Here is a 22,902-nt window from a genome sequence, read left to right as displayed (position 1 = left end):
ATTCCATATCTGCAGATCTATTTCTTCTTACTACCGAGGTCAAAGATATATGCCTTGAAATGCACACCTCAACAATGCTACAAGAACATTACACACTCCAGGAGAAATGTGCCCATCAGTTGCACTGTGAAATATAAACAATGTGCATATTTAGAAGAAAATGAATAAAAGAAATACTCTGCACACTGCTAAACGTATGGAGGTAGTAGTGTTTGAGAACTCTGTTGTGCATACTACATGTGTCTGTGGCCCAATTACATTTGACACTGAGAGAAGAAAAGAAATAAGAGAAAGAGGGGACTACCAAAAGAAGACTTACTCTGTTTGAACCCAAGATGAGGCACACGTTGAATGGGGGTGTTGCGTTCCTTCATGAACTGGAAAAGGCGTCGTAGAAACTCGTCGGCACCGTTTCGTGTTTTGTCCAAAAGCATTTTGTCATGTGGCTTCCTCTCTTGTGACACTGTGTCAGGCAACAAGTCTTGTGACGTCCTACCCTGAGGCATTCTGTCCAGAGGCACTTTGTCCTGCGCAGTTTTTTCTTTAGGGGTGTCCTCTGGGACGCTGTCCAGTGACATTTTTTCTGACTTCACTTTCTCTAACTTGACATCTGCTGTTTTGTCTTGGGCTGTTTTGCCATGATGCACTGAAGGTTTTGATGGTGTACTAGGAGCAGCTGTCACCTCCGAGCTTTCTTCTTCAGAGGATTCGGATCCAGAGTTAGCCTTACGGATGCGCTTTCGTTGCCGGCCCCTCTCCACTGGAGCTGCAAAGCAATGCACAGGATTTATAAGTCTCATATAAGAACGTTTACGATAAGTTTTTGTTATTTTGTGAAAGCGGCCACACCAAGTCACCCCTCTACTTCTCAACTGAACAAAGCACTTTCCAACCTACACACAACAACAGTGGCGTAGCCAGAAATATTTTTCTAAGGGCCTCGTACACCACCAGCAAAAAATAAACAAGAAAGAAAGCCTGTGCACAAGTAATATCTTACTCATTTTTCTGCTTTAAAAAATGCGAAGGGTTAGTTGTTTTGTTCACTGTAATATCTACATAAAAATACGAGTGGAAAGGAGGGTGAGGAGAAGGGGGGGGGGAGGTATGCAGCATTCAGAAAATTTTGGGGAGTATTCTGAAACCGAAACACCCCCCTGGCTACGCCCCTGCATGAAAATGCAAAAAAGCAAAATGTGGACACTTGTAAACAGAAAAACATGCATCAGCTTCACGTAATGTTCTGAGGAGCTAGCGCGTTAACTTGTACGGGAAAAAAAAGGGAGGAGGTGTTAAAGGAAGACATAACAACTGATGTGTACTGGCGGCACAGCAATTATCACACAAACAGCTACAGCTAATTTTCTGCTAGACAAAGAATGCAGAAGATATAACTAACAATATTTTTAACCCCTTATGTGCTTTATTTTTAAAAAAATTTCCCAACCAAAAGTGCCCATTTTTTTTATTGCTGATTTCGAATCTGATTGTACTAAAAAGCAGCTAGTCGATGTTGAAAAAAATATTTGTACCACATACTTAGTCAAATCAAAACACGGAATAATGCAAGGGGGCCTGTTGCAGCTCCTGCATCAAAAGCGAGTTTGCTTTCTCAACTCTTTCACGTTTTCTCCTCGCTTCCGAGAGCAAATGAAGCACTTTTGAAGAAACTGCTGAATATATTCCATATGGTCATCTGGCGATGACAAGTTGAAAGTCTTGTCTGGAATGGCCAAGAATGGAAAGCGAGGAGGCTTCACAGGAGGATTGTCCGCATCACGCAGGATCCACTGACGAGCACTCGCGATGTTCACTTCCGAGCTGTTTTCATCATCACCGAAGGAGATGCTCAATTCACCGCCATTGCTGTCTTCACTTCCGGACACAAGATAAACATCTGTATCCGAATCATCATCACTCGAAGAAGATGACGAAAATGAAAAGCTTCTTTTTCGTGTTGACGAGCCAGCTATGCATGGGTGGCTGCCACCGCAAGCAATCTTTTCATACAAAAACCACACTCTTTCCGCAGGAGAAAAATAAATTGTCAAGTAAATGCTGCCATCTGGTGGAATACACGCAATCTAAGCTATAGAAGAGCGCCTCTTGTCCTGAACGCAAGAGGGGAGTGCCTATTCCGCTAGGACGAGCTCTGCTCGTCCAAAGCACTTTGGGGACACTTTGGGCAGGACGAGCTCTGCTCGTCCAAAGCAGTTAAGGGGTTAATGCTTGAGACAGCCAACACTGTACATTGCAATACAGTAACACCTCAATATATTAAAGACTGATACAACAAATTATTCGATATGATAAAGTAGGTTTAACATTTTTTCTAGTCAATATTATCATGCAATAATATATGGCTATAATGAACATTGTATAAAACAATATTTTAATGCTAGATACACTATTAACCATCCAGCCATTCACATCACTACAGAAATTATTCGTGGTGATAGCACACAGCAGCAGCACTAGCGGCTCCCAATTCCAGTTGTTGAAAGCAATAATAAAATTTTTAAAGATATAGGTAAAACACATTCAGCCATCCGTTTCTCTCCACTAAGTTACCAGAAACATTTCTTTTCAAGAGGAGTGTGTGACAATCCTATAAAAACTACGGAAAACTAATTTCAACATTTCAAATGTCCAATAACAGTTCTGAACTTTAAACATAAAGATTCCCAGCAGTCACTATACAAACACACCATCTTCTAAGAAGGTATTAACAGTGCATACACGATTAGGAAACGGGACTGGACAAGTAGAGGCAAACAGCATTTATGCACTGTTAATACCTTCTTAATGGATCCTTACGAACTCTCTTAAGCTTCAATTCTTACACCATTTTGATTTCTACAATTATCTTCTTCAGTGGCATCAGCTGGTTCTTAACAACCATCAGTAAGCAAGTATAATTGAAAATGTATTGTCAGTAAGCCAAGAACTCACTTAAGTGTGAGCACACCGATTGCAATATCGCTTTCTGAAAACATTTTCAACAATGTTGCCCATAGTTTGCGCCCATGTTTTGTATGGCACTGTTGTACATTCTCACTGAAATAAGTGTACACGTTAAAGAAAAAGAAGTAAGGGAGGGACTGACACACAAAATGTTGAAATTGCAATGAGAACATAGAAAAGAATTTAGCACCTGTGCACAGCTCTTTTCATATACACATATGAATGTGCATTGCTCTGTGCATCTGAGAGCAGGGGGAACAAAGAACCATGTCCTTATCTTTTTATATTACATGCCAAGTAACTTGTGGGAAAGTATCTTCAATGTTACTGTATTCATAGCTTCAAACAATATTGTGGGAGATTTCAATGGAAACCCTGTATTCTGAGGCAGTCATTAAAATGGTGAAGCACCCTCAGCCAGCAGCTACAAAGCTCCTCTTCCAGGTGAAGCAGGGGAGGCATCACTTGGCAAACAACATGAAATAGTGCAGACCTTGCTCTTCCTCTTTTTGTCCCAAGAAGATGGGCAAGATATGTTCACCACAGAAGTTGCTAAGGCTGCCTGTATTCGCCACCCTTAAGCCAGAGGCCACTCTTTAACCCAGCATGTTCTCTTCAAGGGTTCCTTCAGCAATTTTTTCCTAAGCTAGCTGATCTGCTTGAAAGTTAGCTGCAAATAAAATATGTACTCTCATGGCGCACATCCATCGCATCTTGTTTTAGGCACGAGGTGATAATATACATGCCCAGAGAAGAATGTGGCTCCCCATGCTTAGTGAAGTGTGCTTCTTCACGGTGCACCGCTACTCCTTAGAAGGTTGGTGTGCTACACGTGGCACACAGCATCCAAGCAACAACAGAAAGTGTATTTGTAATGTGCATTGCTAGGATGATAAACCTCCCATTCTCTTTTCTCAGCACACTGTTGTGTTCGCTGAAGTTTATAAAGGTGTAACAATAGTTTAATTCTGCCCAAACAACGCATCGCGCAGACAGGTGCATGAAATATGTAGCAAGATGTCATAGTGATCATGGTTTCACAGCTGTATGTGCACTCGGTTTCTAATTTTATGTGCAAAGCAAGAAAATTGTGCGGGGGTCGCATTCCGAGATGATCGCCAAAGGAGATATTGCCAAATTGTCGCCTCTGATGTGCACCGATGGGCTAGTAAGCAAAACCGGAAGGTTGATTGCACCATCTAGTATTTCCAGCGATGTAAATTTTGCATCACTGTGCTCTTGACATGCCTGGAATAAACGAACAAACCTTTTCATCATCGGCTAGTGATAGCAACTAGAATTTCAATTACATGATGGTAGCGTTCAGTATTGTTCCTTGGTGCAGCATTTTTTTGCACTGAAGCTTTCACCGAGCATGTGTTTCTTTGTGGTTTGAACATGCCAGCAGCAAGAACCATGCATTGCTCACATAGTTTATCGCATGCCAGCAAGATGTTGAGATACTGAGATGATGTCCCTGCAACGGCAAATCACAGCTGAACTCTCCAAGTGTGCCGTCGAACTCTCAACAAAAATACCTTTCACACAAGCATGCATTCTTAAAAAATTATACTACGCTTTAAACAATTATGTAAACGTTGAAAGAACTTTCAACATTTCTTACATTTCAAGTAAGAGCCAAGCCTAGCCACTGCATAGAGGCCAGTACACTAGAAGGAAATGCTACATTCAAGTTGCTCTGCGCTTGTAGAGTGCGCTCACTCTTGTATTCTGAGACGTTTGAAATCACCGATGGCCAGTGCAACGATGACGTAATGGGCAAGTAGTTGATCCAGTTATTCAACATTTCAAGCTATATGTCCAATAAGGCGACACTGTCACCTTTCGCAATCATCTCAGAATACAGCCCCAGGGTGCTTATTTACCAAACACCATGTGAGTGTAGCCCCATATGAACAGGTGCATCAATGCCCATGCTTTGTGCAATGTTCTTTTTCCTTCTCCTATAACAGGGAAGGCCTCCCAAACGTTGTTGTACCTTTATAGGTGACTGCCAGAGTACGTGGGCAGGAACAGCAGGAGGTGGAAGAACAGATCTTGACCAATTTTTTAAGTTCATGATAATGGCGCCACTAAGTTCCAAAATGTCTGCCAAATTTTGTACTCATAAGCAGCATGTAGAGTTCACATGTGAAGCGCAAAGCAAATACTTTCTCAAGCACCTCTCTTCATACCGAGGCCCATACTCACTTTTTTCGAAGCTGATGGAGGCAGCTCTATTTCATCATTTAGCAGAATGCAGCTATTGGCCAATAGCTGACATAAATCAAGAGCAGCACTTGGATCAGATGCACGTCTTGCCATGAGGTGCTGTCAAGTGCCAGTGCTGCACTCCATAGATTACACAATAGCAACACTAGCATGCGCCAGAATCACACCAGAAGTGAGCGAATGCATTTCATAACACGCGCTCAAGTTCATGACGTGTGCTGATGTAACTTCTTAACTCCCCCCTCTTTGTGTAGTTTGCAGTGTGCTCATCAGGATGAGAGAAGAGAAAAAGCATTCAAAGCGTGCTACAAATTCTTGTAACTCTGCTTGTACTTGAGGGATTAACCCTTTCGGCCCTGGCGGTGTCAATTGACACCATCACACAAAACTTGCCCTAGCACCTTGGAAATGAAACCAAAACTGCCGATTCTTGGGAAAATACTTCTTCAATGATCCCCACTGCGATTGACATCAAAATTGCGACATGCTTGCGGAGCTGGGAGCCGCAAAGAAGAAGAAGCTTGACCGAAGTGGTGGGTGACGCCGAGGCGGGTCAGCTGAGGCGGCTAAGCGCCATTTTCGGATCGACGTACCGAAACTGTTTCAATGAGTATCACACTGAAAAATGAGACGTGGTTCACATTTTGTGTACTCTAGTGAATAGCAGGAAAAAAGATGCAATTTTTCTCATTTCGCAACCGCTGAGCCCTGATGACCTAATTTGACGTCATGTCTGTAAATCCATTAATACTTGCACCACTGGCTCAATTTTTCGTTTTTGGTCTTCTGAGGTCATAACTATTAGGAAAACACGCACAAAAAGATTCCCCGACCGAAATAAAAAATCCAGGGCTGAAAGGGTTAAAAAATTTTTTGCAGCAATCGATTTGTGCGGCAATACACTCAGATACTGAGGTCATTCTATGATTACTTGAAAAAGTGTTTCAGGACCCATAGAAGATACTATTAACAAACAGGCTCAGCCCGACCCAAGCCCATAGCCTCAAACCTAGGCCCAACACAGAGCCCAGCGCTTCAGGCCTGGGCCCACCATGAAAACTACTTTAGCCACGCCTGGCTTTCCAGGTAGGCCTAAGCCTGTGCGGTGCTCTAACTACGCTACAACATCTTGCAGTTGGCAATATATTTCTTCTTTTTTTTTTTCTAATTTGCTTCGGAGGTGGAGTGTACTTGAATTGGGGTGTAGTGTACTGGATGTTTTTTTTTTCTGAGAGAAATGATGCAATCACTGACTGGTTTACAGCCTAGTATTGAATTATTTACTGCTTTGCTTACTAGAAATGCTATGCCATCCCTTTTCATTGGTTTCCTGCCTGGAGTAAAAGATCCATCAAGGAATCAAGTTTAAAGTGTCCAGTGACGTCCATTTCAGTTCGCTGATCTCATGAACATAAATACAGTAGACTCTCAGAAAACAAAAATCTCTTAAATGAAACTGCTGATTAAATTTAAAAACTGCCTCTAATATGATTGGTGTCGTACTTGAATTCTCCACCCCTGTTCGTATATAAGTACATGGAACTCCTGTTAACCAATATATGCCCAGTGTCCTACATATAGGACGCTTCCTTGATGCACTCTAACATCGTTATTTCTTTAGCTGATGACTAGCACCACCTACAGCGCATCAAGCAGGCCTCGTTCTCAACGTGTGCAAGCTTAGACATTGCTTGCTTTTCATGCTGCCACGTGCCGACCGCTTTCTCCAGGCAAACACGTGCTTTGTGTGAAAGACATGGTGAGAAAGAAGTGCACGTGAAATGCCGACCACTTTCTCCGGGCAAACGCGTGCTCTGTATGAAATACGTCATGGAGAGGAACAAGTGCAATGTCGGTGTGCATGTGAAATGTTTCAAGGCTTACCACACCTGCATACAGCCCCCCTAATGCCCAGGGCCCTGTATGTATAGGACGGCTTGAAAAACAGTATTGCGTTTACCTGACAGTAAATAAAGAACTTGTGCTTTCTTTTGAGGGTAGAAGTACACTTTCTGAGAAGAAAAATATTTGTTTTGTCATTTTTTCTGAGTTTCGGCATATATGGGTTAAATGGAACATATTTTCCTGGTCCCTTTAGGTTCCATTTAACGAGACGGTACTGTATTTGTTCTTGCCATCTCTCCCTTAAATATATTTAACTTTCCTTGATACATACCCATAACAATCCAAGCACCTATTCTGAAGCTCTTCAATTTACAGGCCTTCCTTTTGGAATTGGCAACCCCAGTACCTGGACTATCGTAATGCCACAGTCCTACTCAATACAGCCCCGAGCTATTCCCCAGCAGCAGGCGAGTTAGTTGCCTTCAGACCTGGAGGCTCATTGTTCAGCATAATGCAATTTCTTCATGTTGGCTACATGTATAATGAAAATGCTCACTGCTACTTTCAATGCTGCGTTGCACCCCTGAAAGTGCTCTTAACAGTATCATTCTCATTTTTTACATCACTGCCACGAAACAGCATTATTTTGTTAGATGCTGTCAAACAAGGGATTGAACCTGAAGAAAACTGCATACTACGAAAGAAAAATGAGAAAAGCATGCATCTCAAGACATAACTGATTTGTGTAGCGAGGTTGCCTTTTTTTCCCACACCACAGTGATAAATTGTCTTTAATATGCTTCACTGCAACACAGCAACACAGCCATGTAATACAGTGAAGCATATTAATAGAGTAACGAACTGTCACACAGTGAAGCGTACTGCTTGGGGCCTATATCTCATATATTCGTACCAATATATTGAACTGTTTTGAGAGTCTTGTCACATTCAATGTATATATGGGTTTGACTGTCTATCTTGTTTCAGAATATGGCACAGCTGTTTGAAACCCACATAAACAAGTCAACATCAACAAACTGCCCAAAGAAGGCCATTTGCTCTGCTTATCAACAGTTTGACTGTAACTTCTCCTCCCTCAACAGTAACGTTAAATTTTTCGCATCTGTCAGCATCTAAAGATGCTAAAGATGGTGACTCACTCAAACTTCTCTACTGAATTATTAATATTAACCCTTTGTCTTCATGTAATCATTATCTGTGTACTGCCACTTCATCATCCATATGCTATTGCCAAGACATTAACCCCGAGCACTATCTTTCACACACAACCACCTTGAAGTATAGTTCTTTCATAAAATAACTAAAAAATGGAATGCTTTACCTGGTGTCATCTGCTTATTACCCACCGATTTGTTTCTTCACGCTCTAAAAAGTTATGAACAATATTTCTGGAGTAAATTTGCACCTATGTTTTTATGCCTTTCTTTTTATTCTGCTCTTTTGCATTCATGGTATTGATTCAATTATTCTTCTGTTTCACATATGTGCTTCCTTTACTGCCTTCTTTGTTTGTTTGTTTTAAGACTCTATTAAAGGGACACTAAAGGCAAATAACAATTTATGTTAGAGTGAAAGCCCAATGTATGACAACTTCTAAAATGGCAATATTATCAACAGCAGTGCCCTACTTACCGAGAAATTAAGCTAAATGTATCACATGACGAGCGCCACGAGTGGGACATTTTCGAAGTGATCCCGATGACGTAGGGAAGTCGGCCTACAATAAATCACTAGTAATCAAACTAGCAGCAGTAAAAAAAGAACATTCCGAGCATCAAAAGACGTAATAAAATGATGTTTGTTCGTTTCCGCTTGATTCATGGAAAACAAAACCTCCGTGGCGTTGCCATGGGGAACGGCGCGCGTGGTTCAAAGGTTCCGTTTTCGCTGAACTGTGCCTCGCCCGTCTCAGTGGTAGTTTCGGGATCGCGTACTGCCGTGCGTGTTTTGCGCGCTCGTGAAGGTCGCTCTGACAGAAAGTTCGACAAAATGCCGCATGCGTGTGATATTGCCGGATGCCCGAATGGTGCACAACGCCAGTGCTGCAGCAAGGAAACCGGTGTGTCTTTTCACTGGGTGCCGCGGAATGAACCCTTACGCTCGAAGTGGCTTAGTGTCATGCCATTGCGCCAGTGTGCTAAACAGTCAAAACCTCTGCGTGTGTGCTCGCTGCACTTTCGTACTGAGGATTACGAGACCAACCGCAACTTGGTGACGGCTTTGAATGTGCCCATCCGAGCAAGTCTTTGCCGCAGCGCCGTTGTTGCTACTGTGGGTCCCGCTACTTCCGCTCGGCTGCTACTAGTGTCGGCGGCCGCGCAGTAAAAGCGGGCAACGTTGGGCATGACAGCAGTGACGTATGAGAGTCGTATTTTCAGGCGGGTGATTTGAAGCGCGCTAACGCGATGCGGACCACTAAAAACGTGATTTTATTTCAAAATAAGCATTTCCTTGGCACAAAAGCAGCGCTACGAGGTTTCTGGACCGCTATTTCAACAATCAACGTCGACTTAATATTTGCCTTTAGTGTCCCTTTAAGTTACAAAGCTTTTTTTCTTCATGGTTTGTTTGAATCCTTGCTGTAATCTCGAACTGCTATATTCCACTATATCTCCCACAGCTGTCATAGCCTAGTAGGTGCAAATAAATAAACAAACCTCAACTAGTCTTTTCTATGTGGCCTAGAACTTTGTTGCAGCTGACCTTGAGGTACTGAAGGTTGCTTTTCATTTACATTTTTGCACTTTTTTTTTAATTCTGACCTTTTGTGTGTATTGTGCTTTCATCATATTTTGCTTATTTGTGTCAGGGCCCGTATCCTCAAACGATCGCAAAAGGCGATAGTATCGTGTTTGGCGACGTAGAATCTGATGCGTTCAATAACTGAAGGAACACATGCCTGTGACTTCATTGTTGCACTGGCCGTTGGCGTTACGAATGTCTCACAACACAGGAGTGAGCGTACCGTACGAGCGCAGAGCGACCCGAGTGCAGCATTTTCGAGCGTATGCTGGCTTCTACGCAGTAGCCAGGCTTGGCTGTAGCTGCTTGAAATATAGGACGTGTTGAAAGTGCTTTCAATATTTTTTTGTGCAATTTTTTAATGCACAGTACAATACTTAAAGAATGCAACTTTGTGTGAAATGTATTTTCGTTGAGAGTTTAACACGGCGTACTCAGAGAGTTCAGCTGTAGTGTGCAGCCGCAGCGATATCGCCTCAACATCTCAACATGTTGCCGGCGCGCGGTAAACCATGCGAGCAACGCACGGTTCATGTTCCTGGAACGTTCAAACCACAAAAAAACAGGTGCTGGCAAATAATGAGCACTGAAAACACCCCGAGGTAATGCTCGCTGAAAGCTTCAGCATAAAAAATGCTGCGCACATCCACCGAGGATTGAATACTAGAAGCTACCGTCTATGTCACTGAAATGCTAGACTTCACCACCAACCGATGATAAGGTGTGTTCGTTTATTCCAGGCATGTCAGGAGCGCCGTAGAGCGCCGTCACGTCGACGGAAATACTAGATGGCGCCCTCACTTTTCCGGTTTTGCTCACTAGCCAATCAGCGCGCACCGAAGGCGATACTTATGCGATTGTCGCCTTTTGCGATCGTTTGAGAATATGGCCCCAGTATTTCCACTCTGTTCACATGCTGCCACTTCATGCACATACTCCACATAATATTTTGTTGAGGCTTTCTTACGATATTAGTGCATTTTCAAGATGTTCCATTTTACTGTACTAGGACACTAATACACTTTACACAGCAAGCTTTTTTTTTACATATAACTTGTACAAACATTACTCTTTCCTTGTTTAGCTGGGTTAAGCCCATTGTCATGGAGAGTGGATAGTTACAGCATGGCAGTCCAGTTGTCAGGACCAATAAATATTGTATCGTTGTCACAGTTGACAAGTTGGATTGCATATGGTCACTTTTAACATTTTGGCTGTGTCCTTTTCTTGAACTGCTGTACCCACCCAAGTGATCACAGATGAGGTCATTGTGTGCAAGTGCCTCGTGATCGAAGGTGTCACGGCAGAACAGCAGGCGGCAGCTCCCACCACTTCGCGACAGTAACTGGTCGGCCCCGAGGAGCAGCGCGAGGCTACCCTCAGGTGGCCAGTGGCCTTCAAGGCGCTTGAGCAGTGCACGGTAACGGCAGTAGCGTGGATACGACAGAACCACCACGGCTGGGGATGATGTGCCCTCGGATGGTGGGCCTGCCAGCAGGCCGTGGCTCCACTCCACTTCATCTGTGATGCAGCCCACCAAGTCCTCCAGGCGCAGCACTGCTTTTTCCGAGGCTGCCAGCACTTCATGCTGCAAAGGCATCAAATATTTCTATTTCCACAGCAAACTAACAAGATATGACAACTCATTAAACTAACTCAGCAGCCATACCATCATACTCGCAAGAACAATATCAATATATTAATTCCAAGTTGGCTACTTGGAATCAATATGTCCTGCTGCATAATAACCAAGGCTGCCAAACAAGGCTGACAGTCAAAGCTGTCTTAAAGGGCCAGTAAACAACCCCGTGGTCCAAAATGTGTGACGAAGCAATAACTGCGCACTTGTACGATGTGAACATGCTGCCGCAAGAACTTTGCTAATAAGTGCTGTGATAAGGGAGTTACACGATATAGAAGAACCCGCTTACGCTGGTTTCGGTTTCTCACTCGACCTTCCCACCCCTCTCAGCAGCAAAGAGGCGGTAAGCCCATTGTTGTGACCACTCCCACTTCGGCAATGTAACAAGACATCAGCGATTACGTCATCGCTCCACAGCCAACAACCGAGCAAAGCTTTTTCCCCGTGTCACTCGTGTCAGAGCAGCGCTAGGGTCACCCTAGCGGCACAGTAATGAAGCGCAGTAAATGTGCGGCCAAATGCGCCGTTTCGTAGTGCACAGGACTAATCGACGAAGTCGGTGCTAAGTAAAGTTGCCTACATCCCTTCGTGTACGTGGAGGATTGGACAGGCACCGAAGAAGGGAGCGGGAAGCGTTTTTCGAAATGGAGCATCTACGCGGCGCTGTGATATTCATAAAAGGTGATCACCACGGCTTTCTGCATGAATTAGTGAGCTTGTTTGGGAGATAAAAAAAAAAACTTGTAGCCTGTTTACTGGCCCATAAAAGGAAAGGCACTAAGAAAGACACCATGCAGGTCTTTTCCACAAAATAAAAGTACCTTGCTACACTACTTTCAATTGCTTTCAAAGATCCACAAGAATTCACATAAAATGAATTCTCATGTAAATGTATTGCCAAGCAGAAAAGGCTACTTTAAAAGCAAAGGTTCTTAGCAGAAAAAAAAAGGGAAACATTACACACCTATTACAGCAAGATTTTCTGCACAAAACACTGGCGACATAAAAATTGTTAATATATAGGTAGGCCAAATGGTGGTAACATTCATATTGCTTTTCTTGATTCTGAAGAACCTTCGAAACGAAAGAGCAAAAAAGAATCCACGCAGAATCTCTTTTGGGAGTTGTCCAAGTGATGTGTAACTGTTGACTTTTATTGTAGGTAGCGGCCGTACCTAGAATGCTGTTTTCGGTCAGCATCGGCACGTCTTTCACGCTCTTATGAGCGTTCGTCAACCTCTGGAACGGTTTCAACGAAAGGACCATATCATGACCATGGAAATGGTTGTTTGGAATTATATTTTCTCAAAGTTGGAATTTTCCTGATATGTGCAATGCTCTATGTTGACTTTACCCGTCGTCCTACAGAAGGATTTTATTCCACCAACACAAAGCATTTCAACAAAGCATCCATAGCAAGTGTTCTGCTTTTCAATTATTTTTTGTATCGCGGGTACAACGCATTCATATGGTTCAGATATATCCAGCAAGCATGGGTGTCTAGCCCAGTGGTTAAGACACTCACCTTCAGACCATGGGGGCCCGGGTTCTAACCCCACCCCACCAAAAAATTTGTTTTACTTTCTTTATGGTGATGATCGTCTTGCATGACACAGGGTCAGGCAGGCAGTTTTCTCGGATGGACAGTTTTCTCACCGAGTCAGCATATAGGTGCTTACACATTTAAACGTGTTTGCACATGAATGCAAACACCTCTTTTCTTAATCAACATTAACCCATTCTTTCTTTAAACCACTAAACCAACAAGTGTAGGATGACAAGCTACCTGAAGGATATTGGAAAAGACGGGATTACATTAAAAGCAATATTCTTTTACAGCAAAGATCAAATGTGTGCTTACAAATAAATCACTGGAAAAATGTAAAAAACAACAGCAGTACAATAGCTACAAGCACTAGTACAAGGTAAACAAATTGACACAAAAAAATTATCAAGAAAATATAGCAGTCACCTCTGATCAAAACTTCAAGTCAAAAGTGTAGACAGCGACATCAGGAAGGTTGTTCCACAAATTGACAGCATGAGGGAGTGCTGATGAATGAAACGCTTTTGTATGTCCAAATGTCCAAAGATGTATTTGAAACATCAGGGACTGTGCAGCCAGGATCAAGTACATGGTTTGGAAAGAGGTAAGGTGATGAATTATTGCTGAAGGTTAGCTTATGCAGCAGGCAAAGAAAGTGAACCTTTCTGCACAAATCCAAAAAACTGAGAGACTTGATGTTAACACTCAACTGGTGGGTGTAATTTATGACAATGGTTTTGGCGTCAAATGAATGGATTAGACAGTCTTTGATTGGGTGACGAGAACGCAGAGCACGTACATCATAACTACAATTTAATGAATGCTTGGTAAGTGAGATCACAGGTTGCAACTTATCCCAACATGACACTGATACAATACAAGTGCCCATACTTCTGTATGCATTGAAGCACTGCGAGGAAACTGCGCATGTGACACCCATGGGTGCAATCTTACATTATCAGAAAGCAAGCAGTCTGCCTGCTTCTGCATGATCAGTCAGAATAATGTTTCTGCCAATGAAAGTACCATTCTAAACTATCAAATGAGGGCAAGCGTACAATTCTCTTTCCACACTATGCTCTTGTGAACACATTCCAGGCCTTCACATTCCTAATTGGTTGCAGTTGCCCTTAGCCTGCAAAGTGCTGAAGAAACTATTGAAGCTTTCAAAGTCAGTTTCAGACTGAAAATTTATTCCGGCATTGTCAGAATAGTCAGTCAGGTTAAAGACAGTTTTCTTCTCCCTCCTTCTTGCTTCCTTCAACACATGCAAGATGCAGCTGCAAATATTCCAACAGACAGGCACAACACAATGGCATTGACATAAAGCACAAACAGAACCCAATGTTCACAATCAGGAGATTGTGATTATTATTATCTGATATATATTACAGTGGAGCTATATATGCCATACCTCCTTGATTTTTTTTTTTGTCGCTGTCCATATGAAAAAAAAAAAACAGTGCCCTTTAGGGAGCAGTGCAAGAACCGACATTGATGCATCAGTTCCATCACTGCTTAGAGGGTGGCAGGTATTTTATCCCTTGAATGCTTCAAATTTGTATTTGAAGCATTAAACTGATAAAAACCCCTGGTGCCCTCTGGGGATTGGTGGAAGAACTAATGCATTAATATTTAAAGCAGCGCAAACAACAGGACAAGAGGACAAGAAGTTGACACAATGAGCGCTTCAACTTCTTGTCCTCTTGTCCTGTCATTTGCGCTGCTTTAAATATTATGGAACCTTACAAACTAGCCCAGCTGTCGACCTAGCTGTAATGCATTAAAGTGACAAAAACCAGTCAGTATCTGTTTTGCCACGGAAGTCAAGTTGAGGCGCTGTGTAGGCACAGTTGTCTGTAGCAAGTATTGCGAGAACGCCTGAGGAGCAGCACGCTTATGAAGAACGGCGATGAGAGCAGAGACGGGAGTGCACCCATAAGCTCCGCCACCTTCACCGAGTGGAATGGTCTCAAGTTTTGGTCAGACTTCGTAGTACTGCTGTCAGGATCTAGGACATTGCAGTTCCAGCTACAGCAACATTGTGGCACTCACATACCTAAAGGTGACAATTTTAATATTTCCTTTTTTTAATAATAATACAGTGAAACTTCGGTGATACGAATGTCACGGGTTTACCAAAAATATTCATATGATCCGAAATTCGTTTCACCAGAAACCATGGAAAATTAGCATGCGACAAAAAGAAAGCTGGCGTACATTTTCATTTATTGTTTGTCGGGGCTGCGGCAACGTCAGGAACAATCTTGAATGATTGTCAGTTAAGTTTTTAGATGTCGGCAATCATACCTGCACTCATAAATATACGGCCCGTATGCGCGCATTTAATTAATGAACCAGGTGCGTTGTGACCCGCGACACTCGGAGGCCGTGACGCGTCTCTGAAGGTTTATTGTGACTGTAAGAAAAGTGTTTTTCTTACACCATAGATTCTGACGATTTCGCGGTGAGGCGCGCATGCCCACGCTTGCGTTCCCGCGCTCGCACGTGTTTGGCGCGTCTTCCGCGACAGCACCTCTTCGAACCTGGGTGGTAGCGAACGTTCGTATCAAACGTCGCTGGGTGAAGATCGGTTCGCAACAACCGTACTCAATTACATTGCAGGCCAATGGGCCTTGGCCGGGACCAACGAAAAATTCGTATCACCCCGAAATTCGTATGAGCTGTGATCGTATCACCGAGGTTTCACTGTAATAATAATAATAATAATAATAATAATAATAATAATAATAATAATAATAATAATAATAATAATTTATTCCCACCAATACAGTGTTAATAGAGGGGGTGAGAAAAAAAGCGACTAGCCACTTGACTAAGTTCCCACCCCCCAAGTTACATCAAGCAGGAGTAGTGGTGGCAACAGAACACATAGAATGTAGCAATAACTGGCCCTAGTTATACAAAATATAGTGATATACATAAACTTGAGTGATTTGAAATGGAGGCAATACAGATTATTAATCAACCAGATTCAATCAAGACGTGAATATCAAGTCCAATTTACACTATAAACTTGTCACACAGCATGGGCAACCTCAATAAATATTTAGTAGTGTTGCTATCCACTAAAACTCATTATTATCTTCGGAAGATATTCCGTGCATTTAGCAGTTTGTGCATGTGGAAATGGTGAAGACTTTTACAATATCACTAACAACCTCTGACACATGCTGAAAATTTTTTCCTTGTGATGCAAAAATGGTAAGTAAGAAAATGCCCTAATACTAACCACATAGATTTCCGGTAACATGTACCGAAACCCATGATCAGAGCGTGAATACGTGGGAAAGACCTGAGGTACATGAAAGCCAGGTCCCTTGATAGACCCAAGGTTGATCCACACAATGTTCACTACTCTATTATGCAAAGAGAAATAACTGCAAGCTAAAAGTATCAGTGGTATGTCAAATGTATATATGCCGGACCCCTTAACATTAATACACATGCAAAACCTTGTTCGCTGGTATACAAAGGTGATGCATCAGTTAGTGCTTCAGAGACAACAGGTCTGTTGTTACATTTATAAAAAAAAAAGGTCAATTTTCTATATTCGTCCATAAAACTGCTGCATTAGAAAACAATGGAGTCTGGAAATAATATGAAATATACAAAATAATATAAAAGAACTCATACATTAATGTCAACACTTCACGTCTTACACACGATCTAAAACAGTACAAAGGGTAATCCAAGTCTTACAACTAGACTAAACCAAAAGGCCTCTTTATATCCATGGTCAACGACACATGTAACCAAACAAGATAGTTGTACCAAGACAGTATTGCCACTGTTCTGCATGAGCTAGTCAAAAGTGGTGTTCTCCCATGATTTCAAGCTTGAGTGCCAGAGTGTGATAATGTTTTCAGCAAATAATCCGTTCAGCTATGGAAATTCTGAGTAGAATTATGAGTGTGTACAGTGGTGAATATGCTTTAGTTAAACAAGTTTACATGCTGCTGTATGGATGTGCAAGACGACCCACCACTTCAGCTAGTTTTATAATTCATTCTAGGCAGAGCACTTCATCGTGAAGAATTGCCTTTAGCATGTCCTAGGTGTTGACATGAGGGGTGCCGCGAAACTCTACAAAAGACTGCCACCTGTGCTTGCATTCATCAAACCAACTTATATGGCCCTTGACTAGAGATGAGCCATGGCTTTACCAGTGGGACCCAAAAACAAAGCAACCGTCGATGCAGTGGAAGCATTTGGGTCCGCCTTTTTTTCCATATATTTAAGACCCAAGAACACAGAAAGAAATGTTATAGCAACCACTTTCTGGGATGCAAAGGGGATCCTGCAGTTTGATTACCTGGCACACAGTAGGGCCATAAAAAGTGAATGTTACACCAATACTCTCTTCAAATCCTGTGCGGTCATCATGGAAAAATAAACAGTTGGTGACTGAAAGCACCAAGAGATGGCAAATGCGTGAGGGGGAGACAGAAAATTAGGTGGGTAGATGAGATTAAGAAGTTTGTAGGTATAACGATGCCGCAGAAAGCACAGGACCGGGTTGATTGGCCGAACATGGGAGAGGCCTTTGCCCTGCAGTGGGCGTAGACAGGCTGATGATGATGATGATGACTGAAAGCATAAGAACCCACCGGTTCGTACGTCTTGTAATGCTTAGGCTGCCATTCTAGAGCATCTTTTCAAACAACTTTATCACCAAACCGACCGTCTCAATGTGACCCCTCGTAACGTTTTGCAATTCCAATTTCAACGCCTGCGGAAGCACATAAAGAGAGCAAGGTTCAACAACTGAAATATCCCAGACTGCCCCAGAACAGCAATTTAATGAGCAAGATTTTTTTTTTTTCTGTGTGGTTATCAGAAGTCCTCCAGAGAAGTGGGAGAAGTGCCAATATTGTTGAAAAAAAATTTTTTTTCTCTGAACATGAGAAAGTTCTGTTCACACATGAATAGCATAACTTATACCAACATCTAAATGCTGTTCTGTTGAGAATTTCAGTATCTGAAACTCCACTGGCACCAAAACGGTGGATCTTTTATGCCCCTTAACTATTATCTTGCAGCTCACGTGATTGGCAGCACGACCAAGGTTGGTCACCCATACTTATGCATATATTATGTCATGAATGTTTACCATCCTGGACTAAAGTTCAATTCATGAATACAAATTCGCAGGTGTTTCCCCTCTACAATAGCAGGTATAAAATGTAGAAAAAAATATGCCCTACATTTAATTATGTGTACCATCGCTTTGAAACATGGCAGTGTCTAGCGTTACGTCTAGACGTAACGATACGAGCCGTTGCAGTTACGTCTGGACGTAAGAACAACGAGTCTTAAAAGTTACGTCCAGCGTGGAAATACAAATACAGCCCGTTAGACCTACCCAACCGATTGGCCTCAGTGGCGCAGCGGCTAGCGTGTCGTGCTCGGAACTGCGAGGACGTTGGTTCGAACCTCGCTGCTGGTGGGCTGGGTTTTTTTTTTCTTTTTTTTTTTTTTGTCTGGGGTGTTGCTGAAGTCTGTTGCCAGAGAAGCGCGACGCGGCTCTTGGGTTACGTACACCTCCGCCTGCCCCGAAGGGGCAGGCTGCGCGGGCTAAACAGCGCGTGGCCGCGACAGCGGCCAGTAGCGCGTGACCGTGACCCTGCCAACCGGCCATTGAGCGTTAGCGAAATGGCCGCACTCGCGAAGCGAGGGCGAAGCCACGATTAGGTTGCCGCGCCCGAAGGGCGCAGAGTGCCTTCACTGAGCAACAGGAAAATAATGTACTCACGTTTGTGGAAAGCCACATGACTAGAGTCCCTAGATTTTCCCTGCTCTTCAACAGGGAAAAATCTAGGGACTTTAGTCTGGACGTAACGATAGCGGTGACTACAGTTACGTCTGGACGTAACCCTAGCAACAGCCTTGAAACATCGGCGATAGTGTTCCCGTGTATACAGGAACATTAATAAACCGGCGATAATAAACGTTATGACGCAGCAGAAACGGAAACAATTACATGGGCAGACTGCGTCGCCGGCCGAAACTCCTTCATGTGTGTTTCATTGAGACATTTTTTTTCTCCGCCGCTCTCTCGGACAAGTGTATTTTCTACGTTCTACCCAAGACACACGTCGATTATTTTAACGTACGCAAGCGCCATTCTTCCCTTTGCGTAATGAAGTGTAGTGACCTTCCCTTGCAGCCGAGGCAACACAATGGAAGGGAAAAAAAGAAGCTCTTCGAACGCGAAACAAGCAACAAGAGCACCCTGTGACACAAAGCCAACCGCAGGCAGATCAGAAAAGCGTCGATTCCCGTTTTTACGCACCCCCTTCGATACTCAGTAAAATAAATGTCAGCGTTATTATGGAGAGATTAAGCCACACTACTCAAGGCTGCGCTGGCAACACCCCTGCAGCTTTACTTATTTTGTCAGGGGCCATACAACGACACTGCCACGGGTCCCTATTTATTTGCATGCAATATAACCTACGATATGGACATGAACTGGCTTCTGAAAACATGCAGGGAACCGGTACTTCTTTTATTATTATTATTCAAGTTCTGGCACAAGAATTTTGGCGGCGCACACTTCAATACGAATCGCGCTGTGCGGGGAAAAAAAAGAAAAAAGGAAGAAACGATAACACGTATTCAGTCGCATATTCAGCTGCAAAGTTAATTTGTACTGAAATTTTACTTTTTAACGTAATGTAATTTTTAATACCATCAACATTAATGCTAGCGATGGTCCGATTTCACAACACAATGAAAACGGATAGACGTCAACAGCAGATGCAAGTAATTAATTAAAGTGAAGCGAAACGCCCTTGATGGCGTATCGCCCATTACAGGTAATGAAACGACGCCACCTAAAGAAGCCTACAAAATTTCGTCTCACGAACAATGGTGACATCCAAGCTAATGACTTAAGAGATACATGTACTTACATTAAAAACAATGAACAAAACCTGAAATTCGTATATGGGTCAGCTTGTTATGTTTACTTGTCCCAAATTTTCATAACGACATCAAATGCAAGGCATCGCGATTACTTCTACAAGGAGAACAAAGTAGTGCAACTCGCTGCAATGCACAAGATCTTTTTTTGTTTGTTTAACTGTGTCCGAAAAGTGGACACGAAATAGTCGCATTTCGAACGTGCGACGCAAGCGGCTCTATTTAGACGCACTTGTACCGCTTGCGAGGTACAAATTAACTTCGAAATCGCGATGTAGCTTAGCATTAACAGCTCGCCGGACACTTCTAGACTGTGCAGCAATGGCATGTACTGCGCTACACGGCCAAAACGAGCCGCGTTAACTATTGCCAAGCAATGTTTACACGAAACTGCATCACATGGTGCATCAGCAAGAATCACGAAAACAAAGACGTACCTGGCCCTGGTGGGGTAACCTGCCGTCAGGAGTCTGTTCGGGCAAGAAATAGAGCTGAACACTGGCCAACTGTGCACTGTGCTGGTGGTCTTTCCACAAAAGCTGCAACTCGGCGATGCAAGGGTCGTCGTTGGGCGAAATCCGAACGTATACAAACTGGCCCACGGAGAGGGTGGCAGGACCACTTCGATTCTTATATTCGAAGCCGCCGTAAAACGTGCAGCTGCCGCTCCGTCCTCGAGGATCGCCAACGAACGACATCGCCGCAGCGCTGAACGTCAAAGTTCAGACGGAAACGTGCAAAGCACACTGTAGTACACTAGCTTAATCATCAAAAAGAAACACTGCAACCGCTGCAGCTACAACTATGGAGAATAAACATCACAATTGACTTCCCATCGTGCATTGCGCTCGCTAATATGGCGGCAACGTCCCAATGCGCGAACTTCGCGTCCCACACCAAGTAATTACCATAACGGTCTCCGCTACCCAAGTTTTTATTTCAGCACGCAGAGGAAATCAAAACACGAGAACCTACATGATCACAGAGTTTATTATGTGCACAGTTACAGCACACACTTCGCCACATATTAAGCGGTCGTTTGTTTTCAACGGTGCACTTGGAATTTGTAATCAGCAGATGTGCACATGGTAGCAACACAACCAACGCTACCCTGAGGTGAATTAAAAATAAAAGTCAACAATGTTTCACTGCACCTCAAAGTGCATCAGCACGCAGAAACAAGGTGCCTCCTACGACCTTATGTCAATAAGTCCATTTCTTAGGTGTCCATACTCAAACTTCAGACGCAATTCGCCAACCCGACTACGGGGAAGCACGTCAGGAGTCCACTCAATAATGAACGGCACCGATTGGGGAGGGTTCCCCACCTTCAAGAATGTTTTGAGTTCCAGAGGTCTGATGACTGGTACGCCTTCAGAGTGCAGTTCTTGGGACAAACAAGGAGGTTCGTAGGGCTCAAAAGTCCCATCGCGATTCTCTACGAAGGTTCTGCTCTCCTCTAGCGGCACGTCAGGAGTCTCAAAAATGTGACGCACATGCAAAAGGTTGGTGATGCTCCACGAGCACTTGGCGCCGTCCTTCCGCGTAGGCTGCCGGCGTCCACATATCCGCTGCTGCAAACACTCAAAAAACTGATGAGGCACGTGAAAAACAAGCGGGTCAGGCCTTCCCGGTCGATCGTAGCGCATCGTCTGGTTGATGCGCTCCGTGACGCCCGCCAACCACTGCAAAAAGCTGAGAGACGGTTCGGGGTGCTTGGGCGCCACAACACGCAGTTTGTCGGCGCTAGTAAGCGCACACATGCACGCGTACGAGTGGACACAATTTTGCGATGCACCCTTGCCGCCGCAATCACCGCAGCGCAGCTCGCGGCGGGGGCTCACTCGAACGTGCACGAAGCCGCCCTGACGGCTCCGCGCCACCAACACTGCCTTGGAGACACGTTGCACGAGCGGCGGGCCCTCGGTTGCAGCCAGTTCCCAGATGGCATCTCGCACGCTCTCCTCTTGGGCTTCCACAACCGAGTCCTTCAGTGGCAGCGCCTGGGCTTGCACGACGCATCGCAGCGCGGCCTGCACGTGCGCGCAGCCAGATGCACCCTGGCAGCCCTCACACTGGGCCCTGCCTTCGGCCGACAGCTGCACGAACGTCCGCGCCTCACCCCGTTGCAGACGCACCGAGTAGAGCTGGCCCGGCGCGTGCAGCCGCACAGCGTCGGCCGCCCGTTTGCGTGCGCCACGCTCCCGAAACACTGCGTCGCACGCTTTGTTCTTGCAGCGCACGCCGCGCGTGCCGTTGTAGGTGCCGCACTTGGGACATTTTCGAATGCCGCGAAGAGTGGCCTTGCCAAGGTCACTGAACAGCCCTTTGCGAGATGACATTGCACTCGGCGACCCGCGAGATGCAACCGTTCCTATGTTGGACATTGCAGCAGCAACTGAAGGCTGCTAAAGGCGCGAAGGCACGTACTCCGCCGCCCCGCACCTCGCGTAGTGACAGCCATAGAGTTTCCTAAAATTAACTAGAGGGGACTCTGGCGCTGAGGTCGTTCAGCTACCATGGGAATGATGGGTAGTACACAAATTTGCCTAGTCTTCGTGCTTGCGGCTTCAAACGTACTTGTGGCTTTGTTTATTGTGTGTTTTGGCTTTTGTTTCGGATAAAAGAATGGGTCGTTGTGAACTTCGTGACCAGATTTGAATCGCTGAGTCTAAAGAAGTTAAAGTGGCGAAGTGAAACTGCTGACTTTTGCTGAACTTCGTTTTGCGACAAAGCGGATGCAGCCGACGCGGAGCCAAACGGAGCCGAAAGTACGAAGTTTAGACAAATTTGTGTACTACCCATCATTCCCATGCTGGCTGAAGCGTCGTGCGTTGCAGCTCCCATAGACACTAGCGCCAGAGTTCCCTCTAGTAAGTATTGTAGGAAACTCTATGGTGACAGCGGCAACAGCAGTTGCACAAGTGGCGGCACAAGTAATGCCAGTAATGCTACCGATGCT

The 22,902-nt window shown here is 44.2% G+C and overlaps 2 protein-coding genes across 2 annotated transcripts in view; both read right to left on the bottom strand.

Annotated features, from left to right (window-relative positions):
* The window catches only part of LOC119379040 (AT-rich interactive domain-containing protein 5B), a 72,578-nt gene extending 51,809 nt beyond the window's left edge, over window positions 1-20,769 (bottom strand). Inside the window, exons 1-3 of the mRNA XM_037648179.2 lie at window positions 20,378-20,769; window positions 11,050-11,392; window positions 320-766 (exon numbers count right to left, since the gene is read on the bottom strand). Coding sequence (XP_037504107.1) covers window positions 320-766; window positions 11,050-11,392; window positions 20,378-20,638 — 1,051 coding nt within the window. The 5' untranslated portion in view covers window positions 20,639-20,769. The remainder of the gene's footprint in view (window positions 1-319; window positions 767-11,049; window positions 11,393-20,377) is intronic.
* Window positions 20,770-20,858: 89 nt separating this feature from the next.
* On the bottom strand, window positions 20,859-22,368 carry LOC119379041 (uncharacterized protein C2orf42-like). Its single transcript, XM_037648180.2, has one exon. It carries the CDS (start codon window positions 22,325-22,327, stop codon window positions 21,131-21,133), a length of 1,197 nt encoding a protein of 398 aa, XP_037504108.1. The 5' UTR covers window positions 22,328-22,368; the 3' UTR covers window positions 20,859-21,130.
* Between the last annotated feature and the right edge of the window lie 534 nt (window positions 22,369-22,902).

The sequence above is a fragment of the Rhipicephalus sanguineus genome, chromosome 1 (genome assembly GCF_013339695.2).
Source record: "Rhipicephalus sanguineus isolate Rsan-2018 chromosome 1, BIME_Rsan_1.4, whole genome shotgun sequence".
Lineage (NCBI taxonomy): Eukaryota > Metazoa > Arthropoda > Arachnida > Ixodida > Ixodidae > Rhipicephalus > Rhipicephalus sanguineus.
This window is presented reverse-complemented; position numbering and strand designations above follow the sequence as displayed.

What these genes read in the sequence shown, in the direction of transcription:
- LOC119379041 (XM_037648180.2), bottom strand. Translation starts at nt 22,327, where the DNA reads ATGTCCAACATAGGAACGGTTGCATCTCGCGGGTCGCCGAGTGCAATG.